Source organism: Salminus brasiliensis, chromosome 7 (assembly GCF_030463535.1).
Source record: "Salminus brasiliensis chromosome 7, fSalBra1.hap2, whole genome shotgun sequence".
In the NCBI taxonomy this organism is placed as follows: Eukaryota; Metazoa; Chordata; class Actinopteri; order Characiformes; family Bryconidae; genus Salminus; species Salminus brasiliensis.
In genome coordinates, this window is record NC_132884.1 from 29,899,299 (window position 1) to 29,919,941 (window position 20,643).

General features: G+C 38.4%; 1 protein-coding gene across 1 annotated transcript; it reads left to right on the forward strand.

Annotated features, from left to right (window-relative positions):
• Nucleotides 1–829: 829 nt before the first annotated feature.
• Nucleotides 830–18,900, forward strand: fkbp5 (FKBP prolyl isomerase 5). Its single transcript, XM_072684553.1, has 11 exons — nt 830–976; nt 7,650–7,782; nt 8,515–8,659; nt 11,297–11,439; nt 11,550–11,664; nt 11,879–12,035; nt 12,662–12,752; nt 13,064–13,147; nt 13,566–13,751; nt 15,409–15,648; nt 17,317–18,900. Exons 1-11 carry the CDS (start codon nt 921–923, stop codon nt 17,410–17,412), a joined length of 1,446 nt encoding a protein of 481 aa, XP_072540654.1. The 5' UTR covers nt 830–920; the 3' UTR covers nt 17,413–18,900.
• The last annotated feature ends 1,743 nt before the right edge of the window (nt 18,901–20,643 follow it).

Here is a 20,643-nt window from a genome sequence, read left to right on the forward strand (position 1 = left end):
GCTACAAATTAAACTTTAGCTGATTATCTGGATTAAACACAATGCTCGCGCTGTGTCCGTAGCCTACAGCAGGCCGCGTGAACACGCTGTTCCCTGCGGGAGTCGGCGCGTAACGGGTTACGGGTCAGGGTGTCTGAGCTAGGACACTGTGTTCTCATCACAGCGAGCTACAGTACAGCCGGAACACTGTGTTACTTTTGTGGTAGTGGAGAGTTTACAGGACCAGCCTCTCGGCTTTCGACCACGCCCACGCTCCTCTACGCCCCTCCCCCAACCCATCCACTCCATGTGGCTCTCCTGAGCGCTGTTGTGTTCTTTACCCCACCCATATTCCGACAAGACCCGCCTCTCCGCGCTGGGATTGGCTACCAGTCCATGCTCACAAAGGAACTCACGGCTTCTGGAAGAAGTGCTTTATTATTTATGCATTTTAAAGCTTAAAAAAGCAACAAAAAGGGTAGACCAGCGGGTGCAATGTGTCTTTTTACGATCAGTTGAACACGAGCAAGAGTCTGGCCGAGTAGCGGAGTACAGACACACACGGATTTCAGTGGACACACAGAGGATCGCACTTCTGGTACTTGGCATTAAGAAGTAATGTCAAGACTGCAAAGAATGGAAGGCAACATAATAAACTGTCGACTGAAACGAAGAAGAAAAAAAGGACCGGTCAGTAATGTGGCTTGTGCGTGGACTGCTCGAGTATGTGAAGGACTGACCAATCCCAGCGCAGGGGGCGTGGTTTCTCGGAATACGGGTGAGGTTAAGGTGAAAAAAAAAGACCCACGGCAAAACGTGCCGGTGGAACATTGAGTACTCTTGCGCCGGGAGGGCGGCGTCACAGCAGCAGCACGCGCATCGCCGTTAAAGCGCTCGAGCTACATGTTGCACTCGCCGCCGGTAAGACTCACCGAAGTTACATGCGGATACATACGGAGAAACACATGAGAGGACCCGGGTACAAAAGAGAAATACTGTGAGTATCTATGTTTACCTTATCTTGCTTTTTTCCCACATCATCCCATAAGCCGCTCATGTAAACATGCGGGCTAGACTAACTGTAACAGGGGAAATGATTAAATACCGAATATCATATCATACTTATAGGATATATATTAATAAAAGTTGGTTGACTTAATTAATCTCTCTTTATGTCTGTGTCTATCCAGCTGTAGATGTACACATATATAGATACGAGTACACAGTACTGAGTACTAGTATATATTACCTATAACAGTATATATATATATATATATATATATATATATAGTATTATATAAACTATATATTATATATTTATATAATTTATATATATGCATAACTATAACAGCTAGTGCTGTATCCACATCTAGGTATGTATCTGTACTTTCTGCAGAAATATCAAGCATATTATGTAGGTTAATGAAAATTCATTGTCATGCATGACCATGCACAACAATTTGAAACCTACTTGGGCACTTTTTATTTAGTTGTACATAATACAAATATACAGCTACTCATATATGCAGTGCTTTAGGCTGCACATGTACCGTTTGTGAGAGTGAGGGAGGCTGAGACATCGTCTTTAACACTGATGAGAGAGAGAGTTCAAAAGAACTCAGTGAACCTATCTCTGTATCCAGAGGCTCATGTGGGGACACACTCTCGCACAGGCTCTACTTCATTAAAAATAAAGCGTTGCCTACTGTCTGGACCAAGCATTTAAGGATAATCGGTAAAGGTAGAAGGACTCTTTTCAATATGAGAGATCAGATACTTTAATATGAACAAAGAGTAAAATGTGAATACGCTGCCGTATCTGTTTTCTCACTAAAGGCAAACATTCAAGGCTTTCTTTCACAGACGTATGAAAGTGTGTGCTTATTGTCATTTACTTATTTTATAATAGGGGACATACCTGTTCATTTGGAACATTATGTGCAAGGCAGACACTAACATGACCTCCGTGGCATGCTGTGTTTGAGGAATGCTACAAATTGAACCTTGTCATCAAGGGATAAAAAAAAAATAGTGAATGTTGATGAGAAGAAAATGAATAGAAATACAGAAGTAAACGGCATAGAGAGAAGAGATACACATGTGTGGAGAACATGTGCCTCTATGTGTGTTTTGTGTGTGTGTGTGTCAGGGAGTATGAGGCTAAGCTGTTTTCGGAGTGTGTCTCAGTGCAGACGATGTGTTTGAGGACGGAATGAGTCAACTGCTGTGCGTTTCCATCAATGTTCGAGAAGCATCTGGTGAGATTGAACCACACGAGTGTGAGCTGAGGTCTAATTCAATTATCTGATGAAGAATCAAGTAAAGGCGCACTGACCTGTAAAAGACTTGCTTATGTAGGTGGAGCACAGATCTCTAGAAAGTAAATGGTAATGATGGACGGACGGCAGTGAGAGGAGCTTTTAGGCAGGACGAAGAAGACAGAGAAGCTGAAGAGACAGAGAAGTGTCTATACATGCTTTTGTGTACATATTTGAATTGTGTTGTTTTCAGTCGATCCACCTATGTATCTACCTACACACCTACCTACACTATATACAATAACACACACACACACACACACACACACAATGTATTTCATCCTCTATTGGAGGATACTGAGAAAATAACCAGATATTGTGCTAGATTTAAATGACAAATAAGGACGAATTTATGTTTCTACTATTTTGTCTCAGAACCATTCTGGCATGATGTATAATAGTATAACGTTTTTTTTTTAACATTTGCACATACTGTAGGTTCTCCAGAATCCTAATGCAGCTCTATAAATGTTTAAACTGCTAATCCAATCATAGAGGTTTAAATTCATATTCTACATGAGAGGACGCAAGTCAATGTTCTGAACTAAACTGAAAAGATGGAATGAGAATTAGCTTTTTTTCTCTGCATCTTTTCTGTCCGTCAGTACAACCCCCTCTCCCCCCACACACATACACATCTACACAATAAGCTATTTAAAACATAAAAAAAAACATGTCATGTTTAAGTAGTTGTTTTCTACTGATTTATAGATCATCATTACTTTCCAGTGCATCATTTAGAGTCAAACATATTACACAGTGTTCAAGATCATCATGCGTCACAGTCAGAGAGTCTGGGTTAAAGCACAATACCCTCAGACGTGTGTGTATCTTCATTTCCATGTGTTTTCAACTGTATTTTCCGGTCATTGTTAGTAGTTACCCATATGTAAGAATAGTGTGTTTCCACATATATCATAGTAAATGTGTTTTTTTTCTTCTTCTTCTGTGTGTGTGTGTGTGTGTGTGTGTGTGTGTGTGTGTGTGGATAAACATTAAGTTGTTTGAGCGAGAGCCTTGAGTCATAGAGTGTATCTTGCAGGACTGGACTGAATGTTCTCTTCTCTGATGTGTTTTTGTTCCTACATCTCTCTGGTCAGTCCCCAGACGTAATACTCACGAGACACTCATCTTCACTCAATCTGCGGATTTAAACCGTTCAACCTAATTAGCCTCCAAACAGCATCATGTATGGACATAATTACAGCACCAATTACGCTGCTGGCTTTTATTTGAGTTGATGTATTGCTTATGGAGAGCAGTGACCAGTACGTATGGTCTTGTGAAATGGGAATTTACAGAGATGTTTTACATTTTGGTGATGTAAAGAGCTAAGCTTCTCCTCATCAGATGGAAACTACTGGGTTGAAACATTACTGCTTAAACAATATGAAAACCAGAAGATGCTGAGCCTTTGTTTCACCTGAGCATTAAGAGGTCAGTTTATGGAGACTGGATTAAAGACGTCAGTGATTAAGTCATTTCATTTTGAGACCCGTAGGTAAGTGTTTTTGGAAGATCGTTTAGGAAAGGCATTGGGATATGACTCAAAGCACCATCTTAATGCTGACATGTCTTCTCCATAACAGAGAATGAGTTGGTCTTTAAGAAATGCTTCTATATATCATCTAATTGATTCTGCTATCCTTACAAGTCACAGAACCTTTTAGGGCACTATTGATGCAGCGCTATTTTAAGGATGCTTTTTAATAGAACCCTGAATTCTGATCATCGTCTTCAAGGTGACCAGTGACCGGGGCGTGAGGTGCTGTGAAATCTGAAATCTCGTTGTATGGAAGTAAATTGGTCCAGAATGATGAGCTTGTTTGGTTTAACACTCGGAAGTGAAATGACAGAGAGTGGTCTCGAAGCTCCAGTGTGAAGCTGAAATTTGGTATACGCCATCAGATTGTGCCAGGAACTGTGAATGGAGGGAACATAGTGTTCCCCAGCACACACTCATGAGCTTTAGTGTACACTCACACACACACACACACACATACCTCCTCCCCTCACAGAGACAGAAAAACACACACACTTTCTCTGTTACACATACGCACACACACAGACAGCAAGGTGCCTATGGATAAGCATCCACAAGCCTTGCTCCGTAATAAACAGTTGATATACAACTCAGACAAAGACACTGGGACACTCACTCATTCACTCTTTATCTCTCTCTGTCAGTCTCTTTCTCTCAAACACACACACACACACACACACACACACACACACACACAGACAACTAATTGTATGTCTGGGGAATTCTGAGAAATTTAGCTGGAAATTAGATTGTGAAGATGTTGTGGCTGGGCTTCTGGTGTGTGTGTGTGTATACATGTGGATATTTTTCAAAACTTGAGTGATTAAACATTGCTGGTTTGTTTGAACATCACAGCTAGAAGATGCTAGCAGCGTGTTTTGTGTTGGTTTCTGATGGCAGGTCCCACTGAAACGGCAGATTGTACTGAAGGTACTGGTGTCTACACCGTTACAATCATTACTGCTATTTTAAGGGTTGTTATAAACAGAAAGCCGAACAGGAAGCTGTAAAATCTCTCATAAAATGAGGGGATGCCCCACTTCCAGTACGGGATGCTTTGGCACCTGTTCTCGACCATACTGTGCTGATGGGTAGGCAATTTTGGAAGCTTCAAAGTTCACTAAGGGGTAATAAAGTTTGTAAAAGCAATGAGGAAAAATTCATTGAACAATACCTTGCACTGAACATAAACAACACGTTGTGTCCTGCCTCCTTTTCCACAGCTGCTCATAGATGGGATTTAGAGACACTAAATGATGCCAATCTAACCAAAGGAATTTTGCAGTAAAATAAAAGAAGCTACCTTTGACCACATTCTCTCTGTTATACCAAATCACATCATAAGTATATAAGCTAGTGTTTTTCTGTCTTGACGCTATCTGAGACTTTTCCCTGTTCAAACGCACTACACTTCAGACTAACCCATTAACCTTTGGTTAAAAAGGGTCTGCTAGAGACAGACCCTTTTTAAAAAGGGTCAGCCTAGAACACTAAATGGTACAGCCTAGAACATTAATTGTGCAGCCTAGAACACTAAATGTGCAGCCTAGAACACCAAATTGTGCAGTCAACAGCACTAGACGTCCAGCCTACAACACCAAGATGCACATCCTAAAAAATGAAAATGCACATCATAGAACAATAAAATGTACAGCCTAAACCACTAAATTGTACAGTCTAGAACACTAAATGGTACAGCCTAGAACATTAATTGTGCAGTCAAGAACACTAGAAGTCCAGTCTAGAACACCAAAATTCACAGCTTAGAACACTAAAGTGTACAACATAGAACACTAAATGTGCAGCCTAGAACACTAAATTGTATAGCCTAGAACACTAAATGTGCAGCCTAGAACACCAAATTGTACAGCCTAGAACACTAAATGTGCAGCCTAGAACACTAAATTCTGCAGGCAAGAGCACTAAAATGTCAAGTTTAGAACACTAAAATTCACAGCATAGAACACTAAATTGTACAGCCTAGAACACTAAATGTGCAGCCCAGAACACTAAATTGTACAGCCTAGAACACTAAATGTGCAGCCCACAACACTAAATTGTACAGCCTAGAACACTAAATTGTACAACCTATAACACTAAATGTGCAGCCTAGAACACTAAATTGTACAACCTATAACACTAAATGTGCAGCCTAGAACACTAAATTGTATAGCCTAGAACACTAAATGTGCAGCCTAGAACACCAAATTGTACAGCCTAGAACACTAAATGTGCAGCCTAGAACACTAAATTCTGCAGGCAAGAGCACTAAAATGTCAAGTTTAGAACACTAAAATTCACAGCCTAGAACACTAAATTGTACAGCCTAGAACACTAAATGTGCAGCCTAGAACACTAAATTCTGCAGGCAAGAGCACTAAAATGTCAAGTTTAGAACACTAAAATTCACAGCCTAGAACACTAAATTGTACAGCCTAGAACACTAAATGTGCAGCCTAGAACACTAAATTCTGCAGGCAAGAGCACTAAAATGTCAAGTTTAGAACACTAAAATTCACAGCCTAGAACACTAAATTGTACAGCCTAGAACACTAAATGTGCAGCCTAGAACACTAAATTCTGCAGGCAAGAGCACTAAAATGTCAAGTTTAGAACACTAAAATTCACAGCCTAGAACACTAAATTGTACAGCCTAGAACACTAAATGTGCAGCCTAGAACACTAAATTGTACAACCTAGAACACTAAATGTGCAGCCTAGAACACTAAATTGTACAGCCTAGAACACTAAATGTGCAGTCTAGAACACTAAATGATACAGCATAGAACATTAATTGTGAAGTCAAGAACACTAGAAGTCCAGTCTAGAACACCAAAATTCACAGCTTAGAACACTAAAGTGTACAACATAGAACACTAAATGTGCAGCCTAGAACACTAAATTGTACAGCCTAGAACACTAAATTGTACAGCCTAGAACACTAAATGTGCAGCCTAGAACACTAAATTGTACAGCCTAGAACATTAAAATGTCCAGTTTAGAGTCCTAAAATGTACAGCTTAGAACAGTAAATTGTGCAGCCTAGACCACTAAACATGTCCAGTCTAGAACTCTAAAATGTACAACTAGGAACAGTAAATTGTGCCTTAAATAATGCTGCTAGAAAATAAAAATTTTGACAGTCTAGAACAGTAATCTTAGAATGCTACTATCATAGCACTAAATTGTTTAGTCAAATGAACACTAAAAAGTCCAGTCTAGAACACTACAATGTGCAGACAACAAGGCTTAACACTAAAACTCTAAACAATGTGATAAAATGTACAGTCTAGAACATTAAAACATATAGTCTAGTACACTAAGATGTCGAATCTAGAAAAGTGAGATGTAACACTAAAATATACAGTGTAAATGTACAGTATAGGCGTTCTTTCAATTGTGTCAGATTAGCAGAGATTCTTGATATCTCAGATTAACCTGGATAAAATCTAATCAGCACCTCTCTGCATTTTCATATTCCTAAAATGACTTTTGTGTATATTTACATCCAGTGTGTTCTTACACATATACAATATATAGAGTAAACACGTATGTCTTTATATTGTTTACTTTTCATCACTGTCATAGGAAGGTATGTTTAAAATACCCAGTTTACGTCACTTGAACTAGGCAGCTGGGCTTTACTTTGCCGGAAGATGAACGGACTAATAGGAAAAACAAACGTTTCAAGCCCTTTTCAGTTCAGAGCGTTTTCTCACAGTAATCCCATATTTTCATATTTTAGATAATAATTGTTTAACGATGCTGTGTCTTACATTTCTAATATGTGGTGTGTGTTCCTGTTTCAGGGGAACAAGGGCATGTGTGACTGCTGAGATGGCCACACTTGAGGATGAATCGTCAGCAAGCCAGTCCCCAACTGCTCTCTTTAACTCACAGGGTATAGACATCACTCCAAACAAAGACCGGGGTGTGTGTAAGGTTAGTGACATTCTGTTCCCTTGCACTGTTTTCTACATTAGTCATACTTCCTTAATTTATATCATGTTTTATTGTGCATCAGTAATGACTCAGTTTCCAATCAGCTGAATGATTTTGTTGATTTTATACTGCATTGGTTCTGTGTAGTCTGAACTATCAGCAGTATTATTACAGATGGACATAGATTTGTGGTTTACACATTCATCTGAACGCTAAATCAAACACTATTAGACATCGGTCAGGCCCTGGTTTAATCCACATTGTCTGTGACATTTTTCCTTTATTACTGCGCATGTGATCTTTCTGTTCGCTCATTAAATGAAGTGGAAACTTGTGTTTGGAGTTGGTTCTTGTTTGGTGGTTTGGTGTTGCAGAACACTGTGCAATGCTTTTCTTATGGTAATCTAATATGTGGGTTTTTCTGTGTTAATACATCTGATAGATTTGTGATCATGAATGTTAGAGCTCATTCTAAAGAAAAGCTCTGTAAAAAAAAGTGTTGAAAGAGTGAGGGGAATTCTTATCACCTAAAATCTCTCTATCTATAACAGTGTCTTGTCGTAAACTGATAAAAACATGCTATTTAGGCACACCATCGTTGCCTTGGAGGCTCCCTGGACTGTTTTCATTTGCATGACTATGTCATTTTAGATGGTCTGAATAGGAGTATTGCTGAAGTGAACAGTATGGAAATGATGGTGCTAAGGCCTCGCTTTCGTTGCGTCTCCACAGATTGTGAAGCGGCATGGTACAGAAGGGGAGAAGCCTATGATCGGGGACAAGGTGTATGTCCACTACACTGGTAAACTGCTTAATGGGAAAAAGTTTGACTCCAGCTATGACCGCAAAGAGCCTTTTGTCTTCAATGTGGGCAAAGGTATTGAGGCTTTATTGTCTTTTATTTTCACATCCAACTCACTTGCCCCATTAACATTCAGTCATCATACATGTACTTGTTTTTTCATAGAGACAAAGATCAAAAGGGTTCTGAACATGCAATAGTTTTGCATAATTATAATTTAGGAATATAAATTCTGTGGCAAAACAACAACAACAATATTATCAGCCTTTGTTCCAAAACAAATAAAAAGGGGGCATAGATTATATAGGGGGCACATATTAGGATTATAAATTCTGTGGCAAAACTACAACAACATTAATATCAGCCTTTGTTCCAAAACAAATAAAAAGGGGGCATAGATTATCCTTATCTCTAATGAAGGTTACTTCAAATAACTAGTAAGTAAGTAGAAGCAAAAAAAAAAAAAACCTGACTGAGAAAACTCTCTTTAGAACTGCAGTGGAACGTCTCAGTACACTCAGCATTACTCAGCATAGAAACTGAATTTAGTTTGGCTCTTTTTTTCTGATTTGAGATCCTTTCAATCTAAAATGTTGTGCTATTGTTTGCAAATGAGAGGTGTAAACAACAGCAAAGCAGTAGAATAATAAAATTACACAACACACACACACACACACACACACACACACACACACACACACACACAGAATTATTTTTCTCACAAACATACCTAAGAGAAAATATAACTGGCACCAGTTTTTTTTGGAAAGCAATGATTTTAAATGATTTGTAGATATTTAACTAACTTTTACCTTTTGAATCAGCTGTTTTTCACCAGACGTGTTTCGCAATTTAACATCTGTAGATAATATGGAGGGCTGCTGTGGGAGTACTATTCAAACTAATAGGTGACTGTAACATCATTTGAAATAAATGATATCATTTGAAATACATTTTGTATGAGAGCCGAGACAGATGGACATGCTAGTTTTATTTTTTTATGCCATGAATTTTTTTGTCTTCCATAGTTTCAATTACAGTTACACGTTGCTTTTACTGAGAAACCAATTTTCTCCACCTCACGAACAATTAATTTTAATACCAAATATCAGTGAGTGAATGAACAATACAATGTTACATCTTCACTATGACATTTAATCTCACAATACGTTTTTGTGGCTAAAAAAATCTGTATGGTGAAAAAAACATAAATACATTATTAAAATGACTTCACATTAATATTTAAGGTAAAGTATTTTTAAAAAATGTTAATACAGCTTTTATTTAGCAATATTTCAAATAGAACCTAAAGGGCTGTCTATATGAACATGTACATTTGAAAAGAAACAAAATAAAACAATTGTACCTGAGTAAATATAACATATTTACTCAGCATAAAGAGATTTGAATGGAGTTGTATAATAGGGGTCAACAGAACGACACAATAGTTGAAAATATTTTTTTTTCATCTGACTCAGAATGAAAGAGAGAAAATTCCCAGTTGTGTACAGCTCGACTCAAATGTACACTATATGTTAATGCAACGATGGGGATTTTGCTGTGTAGGCTGGGCAATGAGGAAATGAGCTAGTCTGAAACTCAAGTCAATATTAATTCACATTCAAATGGTTTATTAACAAGTTAACAAACAGCACAGTGTTCCACTAAATAACACAACCCGTTCCTATCTGATATATGACCACCCATAAAGGAAGTGGTTGTTCTTTGTGGCCGATAAAGAACTCATTCAGCCAAAAGATAATAAGGGGAACGTGCCATGCTTTCATATTTTCCCCCTTCTTTTAGCTTCATTTAGTTGATTATGTAATGTCTTCACAGGTCTACTTGAGCAACAGGGCTGGGTTAAAAACTCTTGTTACCTCATGCCTGTTATATCAGTGCAATTAGTCACTGTAAGTCACATAGTAACATAGCACTGTTTCCACATTAATGACCCACTGTTTGTTTATATAGACGGGACATTTTGTATTCAAGATGCTGGCACATGCCATGTTCTACCTGTTCCCCCGGCACCTCCCTGCACTACACCCATTTGTGTTTAACTGCAAGTTTATGTTACCTGCTCATATCCTAAGGCGTTTTCAAAGAGAAAAATTACTCCAGATTGACTCCAATTTTTTTGCCAGCTCTTAATCGTGTGAACTTTTCATAATGAATAGGTGGACAGAAATGATCTAAAATTACTTGGAATTAAATTTGATTACTTTTACATTAATTATTAAGGTGCATACATTTTAAAAAATACTTTTTCTTACATGTTATTATTTTTCAATAATAACTTGCTGAAACATGGCAAAATTGTGTAGAAATAGTAGATTTTAAATGTTTTATTCTAACTTGAATGGAATGATTAGTTACTGATTTACATACAGTCTTACTCTGTCGCCTCTATTGTTTTTCCCTATGTTTTGGGGGTTTTGATATTGTAATAACAAAAAAAAGCCAGACGTGCAGCCTCAAAGCTGTCAATATACAATATATTATGTACCTTTAAACGTCAATTCATATCAATATTTATATAACGCAGGACGACAAACCGAACTCAAAGTTAAACAATCATACATAGTTTACAACTGGAACAACATCAGTAGTCAGCCACGTATTTATTACCGTTTTTATAATGGCATTACCATAACTGGTGCAGTCCAGGTAGCACTAGGTGATCACGATGTTCACTTTTGTTTGCCATAGGTCAGGTGATCAGGGCGTGGGACATTGGTGTGTGTTCCATGCAGAAAGGAGAGGTGTGTCTGCTGCTATGTAAGCCTGAATATGCCTATGGCTCTGCTGGAAGCCCCCCAAAGGTCCCTTCCAACTCTATTCTACTGTTTGAGGTAAAACTGACCACCAAAACAAAATAAAAGGAAATGTTTTCTTGAGGTTAGCTGGTAATACTGAGTTGTTTACAGCAGTCAGCTGATATGTGGCCTTTTCCCCACCTCAGGTAGAGCTGTTGAGCTTTAGAGGGGAAGAGCTTACAGAGGACGGCGGTATCTTGAGAAGAATAAAGGTCAAAGGTGAAGGCTACAACAATCCCAATGAAGCGGCCACAGTTCACGGTACGGCCAGCTGTCTTTAGATGACATTTAGATGTCTGAGACTGAGTTGGACATTTTATACATGTTAGTCATCATCAGCATAAAGAATACTGGTAATCGGCATCATCAGCATTACAATATAGTGCACTATTTCTGTAACAGCCAATTCTATATTCACCACATGGTTACTGTACTCTTACCATTCTTACCTTTACTGCTTCTCTGTATGCTACAGTCCACTTGGAAGGATGGTGTAGTGGTCGCATGTTTGAGTCACGGGACATCACCTTTGTTGTGGGTGAATCTGAGGACATGGGTGTTCCTCTAGGGGTGGACCGTGCCATGGAGAAGATGCAGAAAGGGGAATGCTGTCTCTTATACCTAAAACCCAAGTAGGTTCAATAAGAAATTTTTTTTGACAGTTTTTATTATATAAAAACTTTTATTGAGATTCTGGTCTATACACTATATGGACAAAAGTATTGGGAGACCTTGTTCATTGTTTCTCCCAAAATTCAAAGGGTATTTAAAAAGTTTTTATCCAGCTTATGGTGGAGTATCTGTCTTGATTTTCCAGAGAACAAGGTTTTCTATTAGATTTTGGAGCACTCCTGTGAGGATTTGATTGTATTCAGCGACAAGAGCGTGAGTGAACTCATCCCAAAAGTATTGGAGCACCATAATTCCAGAAAACACAGTCCCACTGCTCTACAGCTTAATGCAGAGAGGGTCCCTCTAGCCCACGCCTGGAATTGGCATGGTGCCAACAGGGTTATGCCCATCCGCTCCAGAGAGTCCTATTCTATTGGCAATACTTCTTTACAGGGACTACACAGAATGTGTGTATGCACTTGCACATCTGTATTTGCAAAGTGTGCAGCTAAAAGTAGCTGAATGCAGTCATTAGAAGGGGTGTCCACAAACATCTGGACATATAGTGTATTTGGATATGTTCTAATACTTAGAGACATCCTTCTCTTTGCAAGCCTACCAAGTTTATGTGTACTCCTGATTACAGATATGGCTATGGAAAAGAAGGAAAGCCAGAAAATGGCATTGGACCAAATGCAGAACTGTTATATGAGGTGACGCTCAAAGATTTTGAAAAGGTGAGGTGATACATAACATAGCCTTTGTTTATTTCTCAATCATCATATATTATTATTTTTTAGGTTTAGCTCAGAAGCAATGTCTTTTTTTCTTTTTTTGAAAATAATATGATACAATGATTATGTAGATTGCTTTTGGATACTTTTAATAAGCATTATATGCCTTAAAGGCTCGACTAGAAACAGCCTTAGGCTTTTAGAACATGTATAATAATAGCAGTGAAAAGAGAAAAAGAGAAAGCACTCCCTCTAGTGCTCACAATTCACAGAATAAAAGTCACACAACTGATACCTGCACACGTCCTCCACAGGCCAAAGAATCCTGGGAAATGGAATTAAATGAGAAACTGGAGAAAGCGGTTCTGGTCAAACAGAAAGGGACCCAGTATTTCAAGGTCAGAAGTCAATTTCTTTTTTTATTGTTTGATATGGGAATGTTATTGTCAGGGCTAATCTTTCTGTGTAAGCAGAGCTTTGTACAGTAACATAAAGATTCACGTCATGCTTCCAAAAATGAACTTACTTAAATAGAAGTACAGAAAATAATTGTACTGAGAACTACAGCACAACTTCTTAGAACATCCAGCATCTGTCAGCACAGGAACCGATGACTGTTGGGGGTTTTTCTTCTGTTTTTAGATCAGAAATAAAATCTCTAAAATAAAAGGTTCAATTGGTCAAACCTATCACTTTTGAGGTGTGTCATTTTATAGTGACATTTTATATTACTCTACCCATGCTTGTGCAAGAGTTCTGGAAGAAGTCATAGTAGTGTGCTTACCAGCTGTGCTTAAGTGTGTGGTGTCTTCTCAGGCTGGGAGGTACTACCATGCAGTCATCCAGTACCAGCGTATCGTGTCATGGTTGGAGATGGAGTGTGGAATTGGTAAGGAGCAACAGCAGGCCATCCAGGCCCTCCTGCTGGTGGCTCATCTGAACCTGGCTCTGTGCTATCTACGCCTACGGGAGTATTCACAAACCGTAGAGAACTGCAACAAGGTAGAGCACCAACTATCTTATTATCACACTCTGATGTTTAGCATCATGTGATATCAATCATTATTATCTCCTAATGTTTGGTTTTAAGTCTAATGGGTATGAATGATTGAACCTTAAAGAATAAGGCTTGGTTGGTATGCTTTACATCCAAGTTATAAAAACTGATCCAATTCCACAACTAGTTCCAAAAACTAATTCCAAAATCTCTTCTTGTCCTGATTGTCTCAAAATTGCTAGCTAGCTATCTCTTCTTAATGCCACACTGGTTTATGTTGTATAAGTCTGGCAGATAAAGCACACATCGCCCTCTAGTGTACATAAACAGCAACTGTTTAAAGTTAAAGACTTGGCTACTACAAAGTCTTTGGGTTTCTGAGAAATAGTTCTAACACATAGTAGATGTTTTAGATATCATAAAATGTATGTATAAAATGCATAATTTTACTGCTCACTTGTGCAAAACATCTTAAATGTTTATGTAAGTTAAAGGGCCCATATCCTATATATCCCCCCTCCCCTGTTAAATTATATTAATATAATTAATTATTAATATTTTAATATGAATTAATATGTATTATATTATATTTGTGTGCTTGCCTCTAATTTGCTTTTTTTTTTTTTTTTTTTTAAAGCAGTTGTTGGGACTAACAGTATTTGGTCATCTATACTTTACTGGAGTAATTATTTTTCAGTCGACCTTTTACTTCTACTTCTTACATTTTTATGCAATTATCTGTACTTTCTACTCCTTACATTTAAATAGCCTCGTTACTCCTATTTCAGTTCGGTTTGTTTCATTCTGGCTTGTCATTGTTAAAAAAAATAAAACAAAACAAAACCAAAAAAAAACCTATCCAGATAATGTCCCAACTAAGCCCCACATTTACATTCCAATAAAGCTTATTGATAACATGCCTCTGAAGTTTGACTTTTTGCAGCATTACAATACTTATAGGCAACTACTCATCATATTTCATACTCCATGCTCCTTATATATATCCAATATATTTGATATTACTCAAATGCATTCATTTTCAATGGGCAGATATGCAGCTGAAACAGGCAACCTAGTACACCCCAACATTTTTCAACATTAATTAAACATTATAGCCATTATGGCTTTTAGAAAAATGTTTTTTGGGGAGGTGGGGTAGTGAACTATAGGCCCCTGTGGCACGGCCTAAGCTTTTGGCATTTGTTTTCCTTACATTACTTTTACTTTTATACTTTATATAATTTCGTTTTGTACTTTCTGCTTTAGTTTAGCTGAAGTTGATACTTTAACTTCTACAGAAGTCTTTTTAAACCCTAGTATCTACACTTCTACCAGAGTAATGAATGTGAATACGTTTGACACCGGGCAATTTTGATCTCAAGTATATAAGCATTAAAATGTTTGCTTGTGGTCAAAAACTTGACTTACTTTTCAGTTTCCATTTAAGCATTTTCCTAAAGATGTATCTTGCTTCCTTAAAGTAAAGCAATGCGTAAATGAAAACCTAAGGCCAAAATGTAGCTAAGATGTTTTATGCATGGAGCCTAAGTGACCTCCTGTCACACAAACAGCCATAAAATGAGATCCGTACTACAAACAGTGTAGCTGAACAGTGAAGACTGAACCATGGTAGTGTTCTAATAGTCTAACGTTGATTGCTAGGTGATGGAGCTGGACTCCGAAAACGAAAAGGCTCTGTACCGGCGGGGGGAGGCTCGGCTGCTGCGAAACGAATTCAGCCTGGCCCTGGGGGACTTCCGGCAAGTTCTGCAGGTCAACCCCTCTAACCGCGCTGCCCGGTGTCAGATCGTCATCTGCCAGCGCAAAATCCGTGAACACCATGAGCGTGATAAGAAGATTTACGCCAACATGTTCCAGAGGTTCGCCGAACATGATGCCAAGGTACACAAACTGTGTTATATTACCATAAGTGGTTCTCAGGTACCCACAGACAGCCCTCGGTTTTACCCTAACCCAGTTCCTGGCCTAAGTGTGTCATCATCATTATAATTGAAATGAATAATGAATGAGGTTGAGCAGATGTTAAAATCCAAAATGCCTTGCATTAAAAAAATTGCAATCAAATCTTAAAAAAAATTATTGTAAATAGATCATTACAGTATATTTATCCACCTAGTCTCCCCAAAATACCTTAAATCTAAAAAGAATACTATCTGTAATATTTAAATTCACATCATACATTAGAAATATCTAAGAAATATGTCTAGTAGTTCTAGAAAACTTTTCTGTGTTTAGTCAAGTCAAGTCAAGTCAAATTTATTTGTATAGCGCTTTTTACAACTGTTGTCGTCACAAAGCAGCTTTACATAATTAGTACTTAATAAAGGACAGAGACAGAGAAGAAAGAAGAAATAACATGAAGGGTCAAAGACCCCCGTGAGCAAGCCAACGGCGACAGTGGCAAGGAAAAACTCCCTCAGAGCTGGAGGAAGAAACCTTGGGAGGAACCAAGACTCACAAGGGGGACCCATCCTCCTCTGGCCAGACTGTTTTAAACATTAATGATAAAAATTACCAAAGCAGATACAACAGAAAGTTGATAGTGGTGATATTAATAGTGTCAGACAGACACGAGTCCATCTAGGTTTCAGCACGGCCACCAAACAGGCAGCAGCGGCAGGCGGGTGAGCCATGGGTGGTGGCGGGTTGGGGGGACCCGCTGGCCGGACTGGTAGGTGGCAGCTGGTTAGACGCAGGTAGAGGGGAACTCAGCGGGCAATCTTCCAGCAGGTCGGGCTGAGTGGCCATTTACTCGAAGAAGGTAAAGAGAGAAAAGTTAGTTCTAAGAGGAATTTTATGGAGTGCAGAGAATGTTGAGAATCAGCATCTGGGTATGTCTGACGACTCCGGCAGGTCTGATTATCACAGCATAATTAAAAGGAGAGAGCCAGATGGTAACACGGACACGGGCGCACCCTGAGAACACCAGCATCTATCTGCTCCACCGTCAACAAACCTGAGTGATCGCGTTTAAGCAGCGAGACGACAGCTCCAGCATCTCAGTGTACTACAATTCCCTGGGTCCGCGAACCCCTGGACCTGCAGCCCTTATCTAAGAAACATTAATTACCAAAAGCTAAACTAAACATATAAGTTTTCAGCTTAGATTTAAAGATTGAGACTGTGTCTGAGTCCCGAACATTATCTGGAAGGTTATTCCAGAGCTGGGGGGCTTTATAAGAAAAGGCTCTTCCCCCTGCTGAGGTTTTCTGAATTTTGGGAACGAGTAAGAGGCCGGCACCATGAGATCTAAGTAGTCTTGATGGTTCGTAATATACTATAAGATCCTAAGATCCTGTTTAAATGGTGATAACACAGTAAGCCTGTTGCTAATTAAAATAATTTAATTAAAATAATTTAATTTAATATAAATATTCACTAGGAACTATATTCTGAATATTTTACTGGTGTAAATATGTGTTGGGCCTTTTTTTTTTTAGAATTTATGTGTAAAGACCAATAATCCAAGTGTCTTCCAGATGGATAGACTATACATAGGGTTTGGAATGAAACTGAATGGATATGTTTCGTTTTGGTATGTACCTGCAGGTTGGTCGATTAAAAAGGAAGAAAGAGGAGAGTGGAGTGGTAGATCAGAACAATAAGGCTGTGAAGAAGCCCAGACGGAGTCAGGATGGCCCCTAAAAGGCCTACGGCCCATGGCCCATGGCCCACCAGGCGGAGCCTGTAATGGGGTGAAGCTAGCGCACCATGTGTGAAGGGCAATGTGGAGGAGCACGTAACCCTCACACCTTCACTGCTAACTGCTAACCTCATGACGTGAGTGCTATCACTCGGGACCTAAAGGAGATGATTCAAATACGATTCTGAATAAGAGCGATGGACACTGAAGAGGCTATAAGCCTAAACGGCATTCCTAGAGAAAAACCAAACGCACACAATCCACATGACCACTGGCATCCAACTCCCAACCTCCATCACATCCCATTCACCTCAACCCAGTAAGGCATTCATCTGATGTACAGTATTACATAACAAAATACTTCAATGATGTCACAGAAATAGAATTAAATCTAGTACTGTATTGTATGTATACAATAATAATGTGGTAGGACGTACTCTGTAGTGACGCAGAAGGATTTCAATATTAGTGTTGCAACAGGCATGGTAGGGAGAGTTTCTTTTGTACGTTTGCAGTGGCATGGTGTGTATAGCGGGCTTAGGGGTATTTTAACGCCTACTGATGTTTAGATGAGTGACCACGATGAGTAGCTGCACTCTGAAATACTGTACTGCCCCTTTTAGCCGGTTTTGTCTGATATCTATTGAACACAAAGTGCAAATGCAAATTTCCCTATGGGAACACAAACTGGTGACAATGGCCGACTGGCAGGCTGCGGCTTTGGATTACACACTCCTCGATGGATGGAGGAAACATCTGAAGGGCTGGGCTGTGCTCAAAATCTCCATCTTGGGAATCTCCTGCATGAGGTGCAGCTTGAAGCAGACCCAGGTTCACACAAAACGATACGCACATCCACAGACACAAGCTTACACCCCTTTATTTAAAAAAAATAAAAAAACAACCTTTGCATGCTTCTGTAGAGGATACTGGGTGTGTCCTAGACTTGGGAACATATTTTAAAGGAACAACAATCTAACCTTAGGCTGTTAAACAGGATATGTTCTTGACTCCAATCCAGTGTCTGTTACTTTTTTATATATATATAAATCTATATATTTTTTGTTATCTGAACTGTTTGAAGCATTTGTGCTGGAGGTCATTTGGCCACGTCTTTGAAAAATGTACTAGTTGATGATAGCTAGTGTATGATAGTTCCTTCCATCCTGGAGCGTTTCCCGAAATCTTTGCACCAAAGAACACTTTAAACACTGCAGTTTGCCACATAACAGATGAATGTTACAGTGTGAAGCTTTTGGGAAACGAATTCGGGTTGATTTCCAAAACACCTGCATTGTGCTTTACACCCAAGTCTCTTCCCATTTCAGACAGTTGAGATTATCAAAATAACGTTATTTTACATTATTTTACATATAATGTTATTTATAACATTATTTTGCATTGTTTGTTATCAAATCTCGGTGTGTTTACAATTATGATGCATTAAAAGGCAGGCCTATATATTATCAAACTACATAAAAAGAAAATGAATGAACCTCTTCGGTTGTTTGTCGTGTATTGACTGCATATATTCATTGTTCATGTTCATTTCCACTCATAATTACAAAGATTGCGCATCTCATATTTTGGCCAGTTACAAACATTCAGCATCAGATTGTCATGGAAATCTCTCAAGAGGATGAATGTACGGTCAGGTAGAAGAAAATATGATACTTGGTCAACAGAGGGCAGCACTTCCATCATTTGGAGAACTACAAGGAGGAATAAACATGTAGATGTAGAAGTCAGACTTCATTGGTACTAATCTTTTAGAATAAATCTGAATTTCATAATGAAGCCATTTTCACAAAGCCATGAAAGAGTGTGGAAACTAATGTCTAATGTCTAAAACTGTAATCTGCAGAACGCATTAGAAAACCTTCCCATAGATCAGTGATATTAGTGCTGCAACACCAGAGCTCTGCAGAGTTCAGCATTAAACCTCATTAAACATCAGAATCTATTCATCAGCTAATTATAAAGGCCTTTGCGAGTTGAATTCAGACTTTTAGAAGAGAGTAAGCACTGATTTGTGCAGCCATGTAGCACAGTCCTTCAGCATGAGACAGAATCAGAATGGGCCTCAATGATGAGGGAATGTTATTGTGAATTATATAGTAAAATATTGTGACATGCTGTTATTTCACGGTAACACACATCCATCAGGGCTCTACAGCTTTTATACAATGCTTTGGAAAGTAAGAAATTAATTAACTGAGCCATTAACGCAGCATTTAATATGTTAGCATATCCTTCCGCCAAACTATAGTTCCTTAACAAGCAGCTTCTTCCTACGTTACAGCAACACACTCCACTCACTCGCTGATTAGCCTGCTGTTCCTTCTCCTGCTCCTCACACAGACCAACAAATTTTGCCACTCATTTTTTTTCTTTGTTTGTTTACTTGTTTGTTGTTATTGTGTATTCTTGTCCTAATCATTCTTGTTTTATTTTGCTCAAGGTTTACATTAGCCCTTGGTTCAGCGGAGTGATACAATGTTTGTTAAAAAACACATGCTTTCATGGTGAAATAACAGCATGGTTAGAGCGCTTCTCAGCCAATCAGCTTGCGCAGCCGGAACTAGCTGTTGTGTAAATCACACAGTGAGTAAAGGTACATTTTCCAAGTTTTATACTGAATGAATATTATTACAGATTTAGCAAAATCTTTAAAATATTTTTGTACAGTTTCTACAGTTTTCTTTTTGATAAGGGTGGATTTTTGTCACATCTGAAGCGCGGTTAAGTTGTATAAGTTGGACATATTATATGACGAATAATTATTTTAAGTGGTTACATAACATAAATTACAAAACATAACTTTAAGGTTTTTTGCCTAAAGTACTGACATCTGCTGCATGCTCAGCAATTGCTAATATTATGTTGACTTAATATTTCTCACATTTTCACCATATTTATCTGAGGCCAAGCCTAAGAGGCCCACTATACCGTGGTAAAATATCATGGTGATTAAAATAATTTCAGAAATAACAAAATTTATCTTTGAAACAAAACAAGGTAAACTCAACATGTCTGCAAGTTAACCAGTTCATCAAATGCTGAATTCAGCTATAATTTCCACCTTGCTGTGCATCTTGCCATGATAGGGTAGACATATGCATGCCTTTCTTTGTTGTTGTTGTTTTGTTAAATACAAGAATAGTTTCTGAAAAAAAGGTTTGACATTAAAAAAGACAACCCATTTATACGATTTTAATTATGAAAGGTTTAAA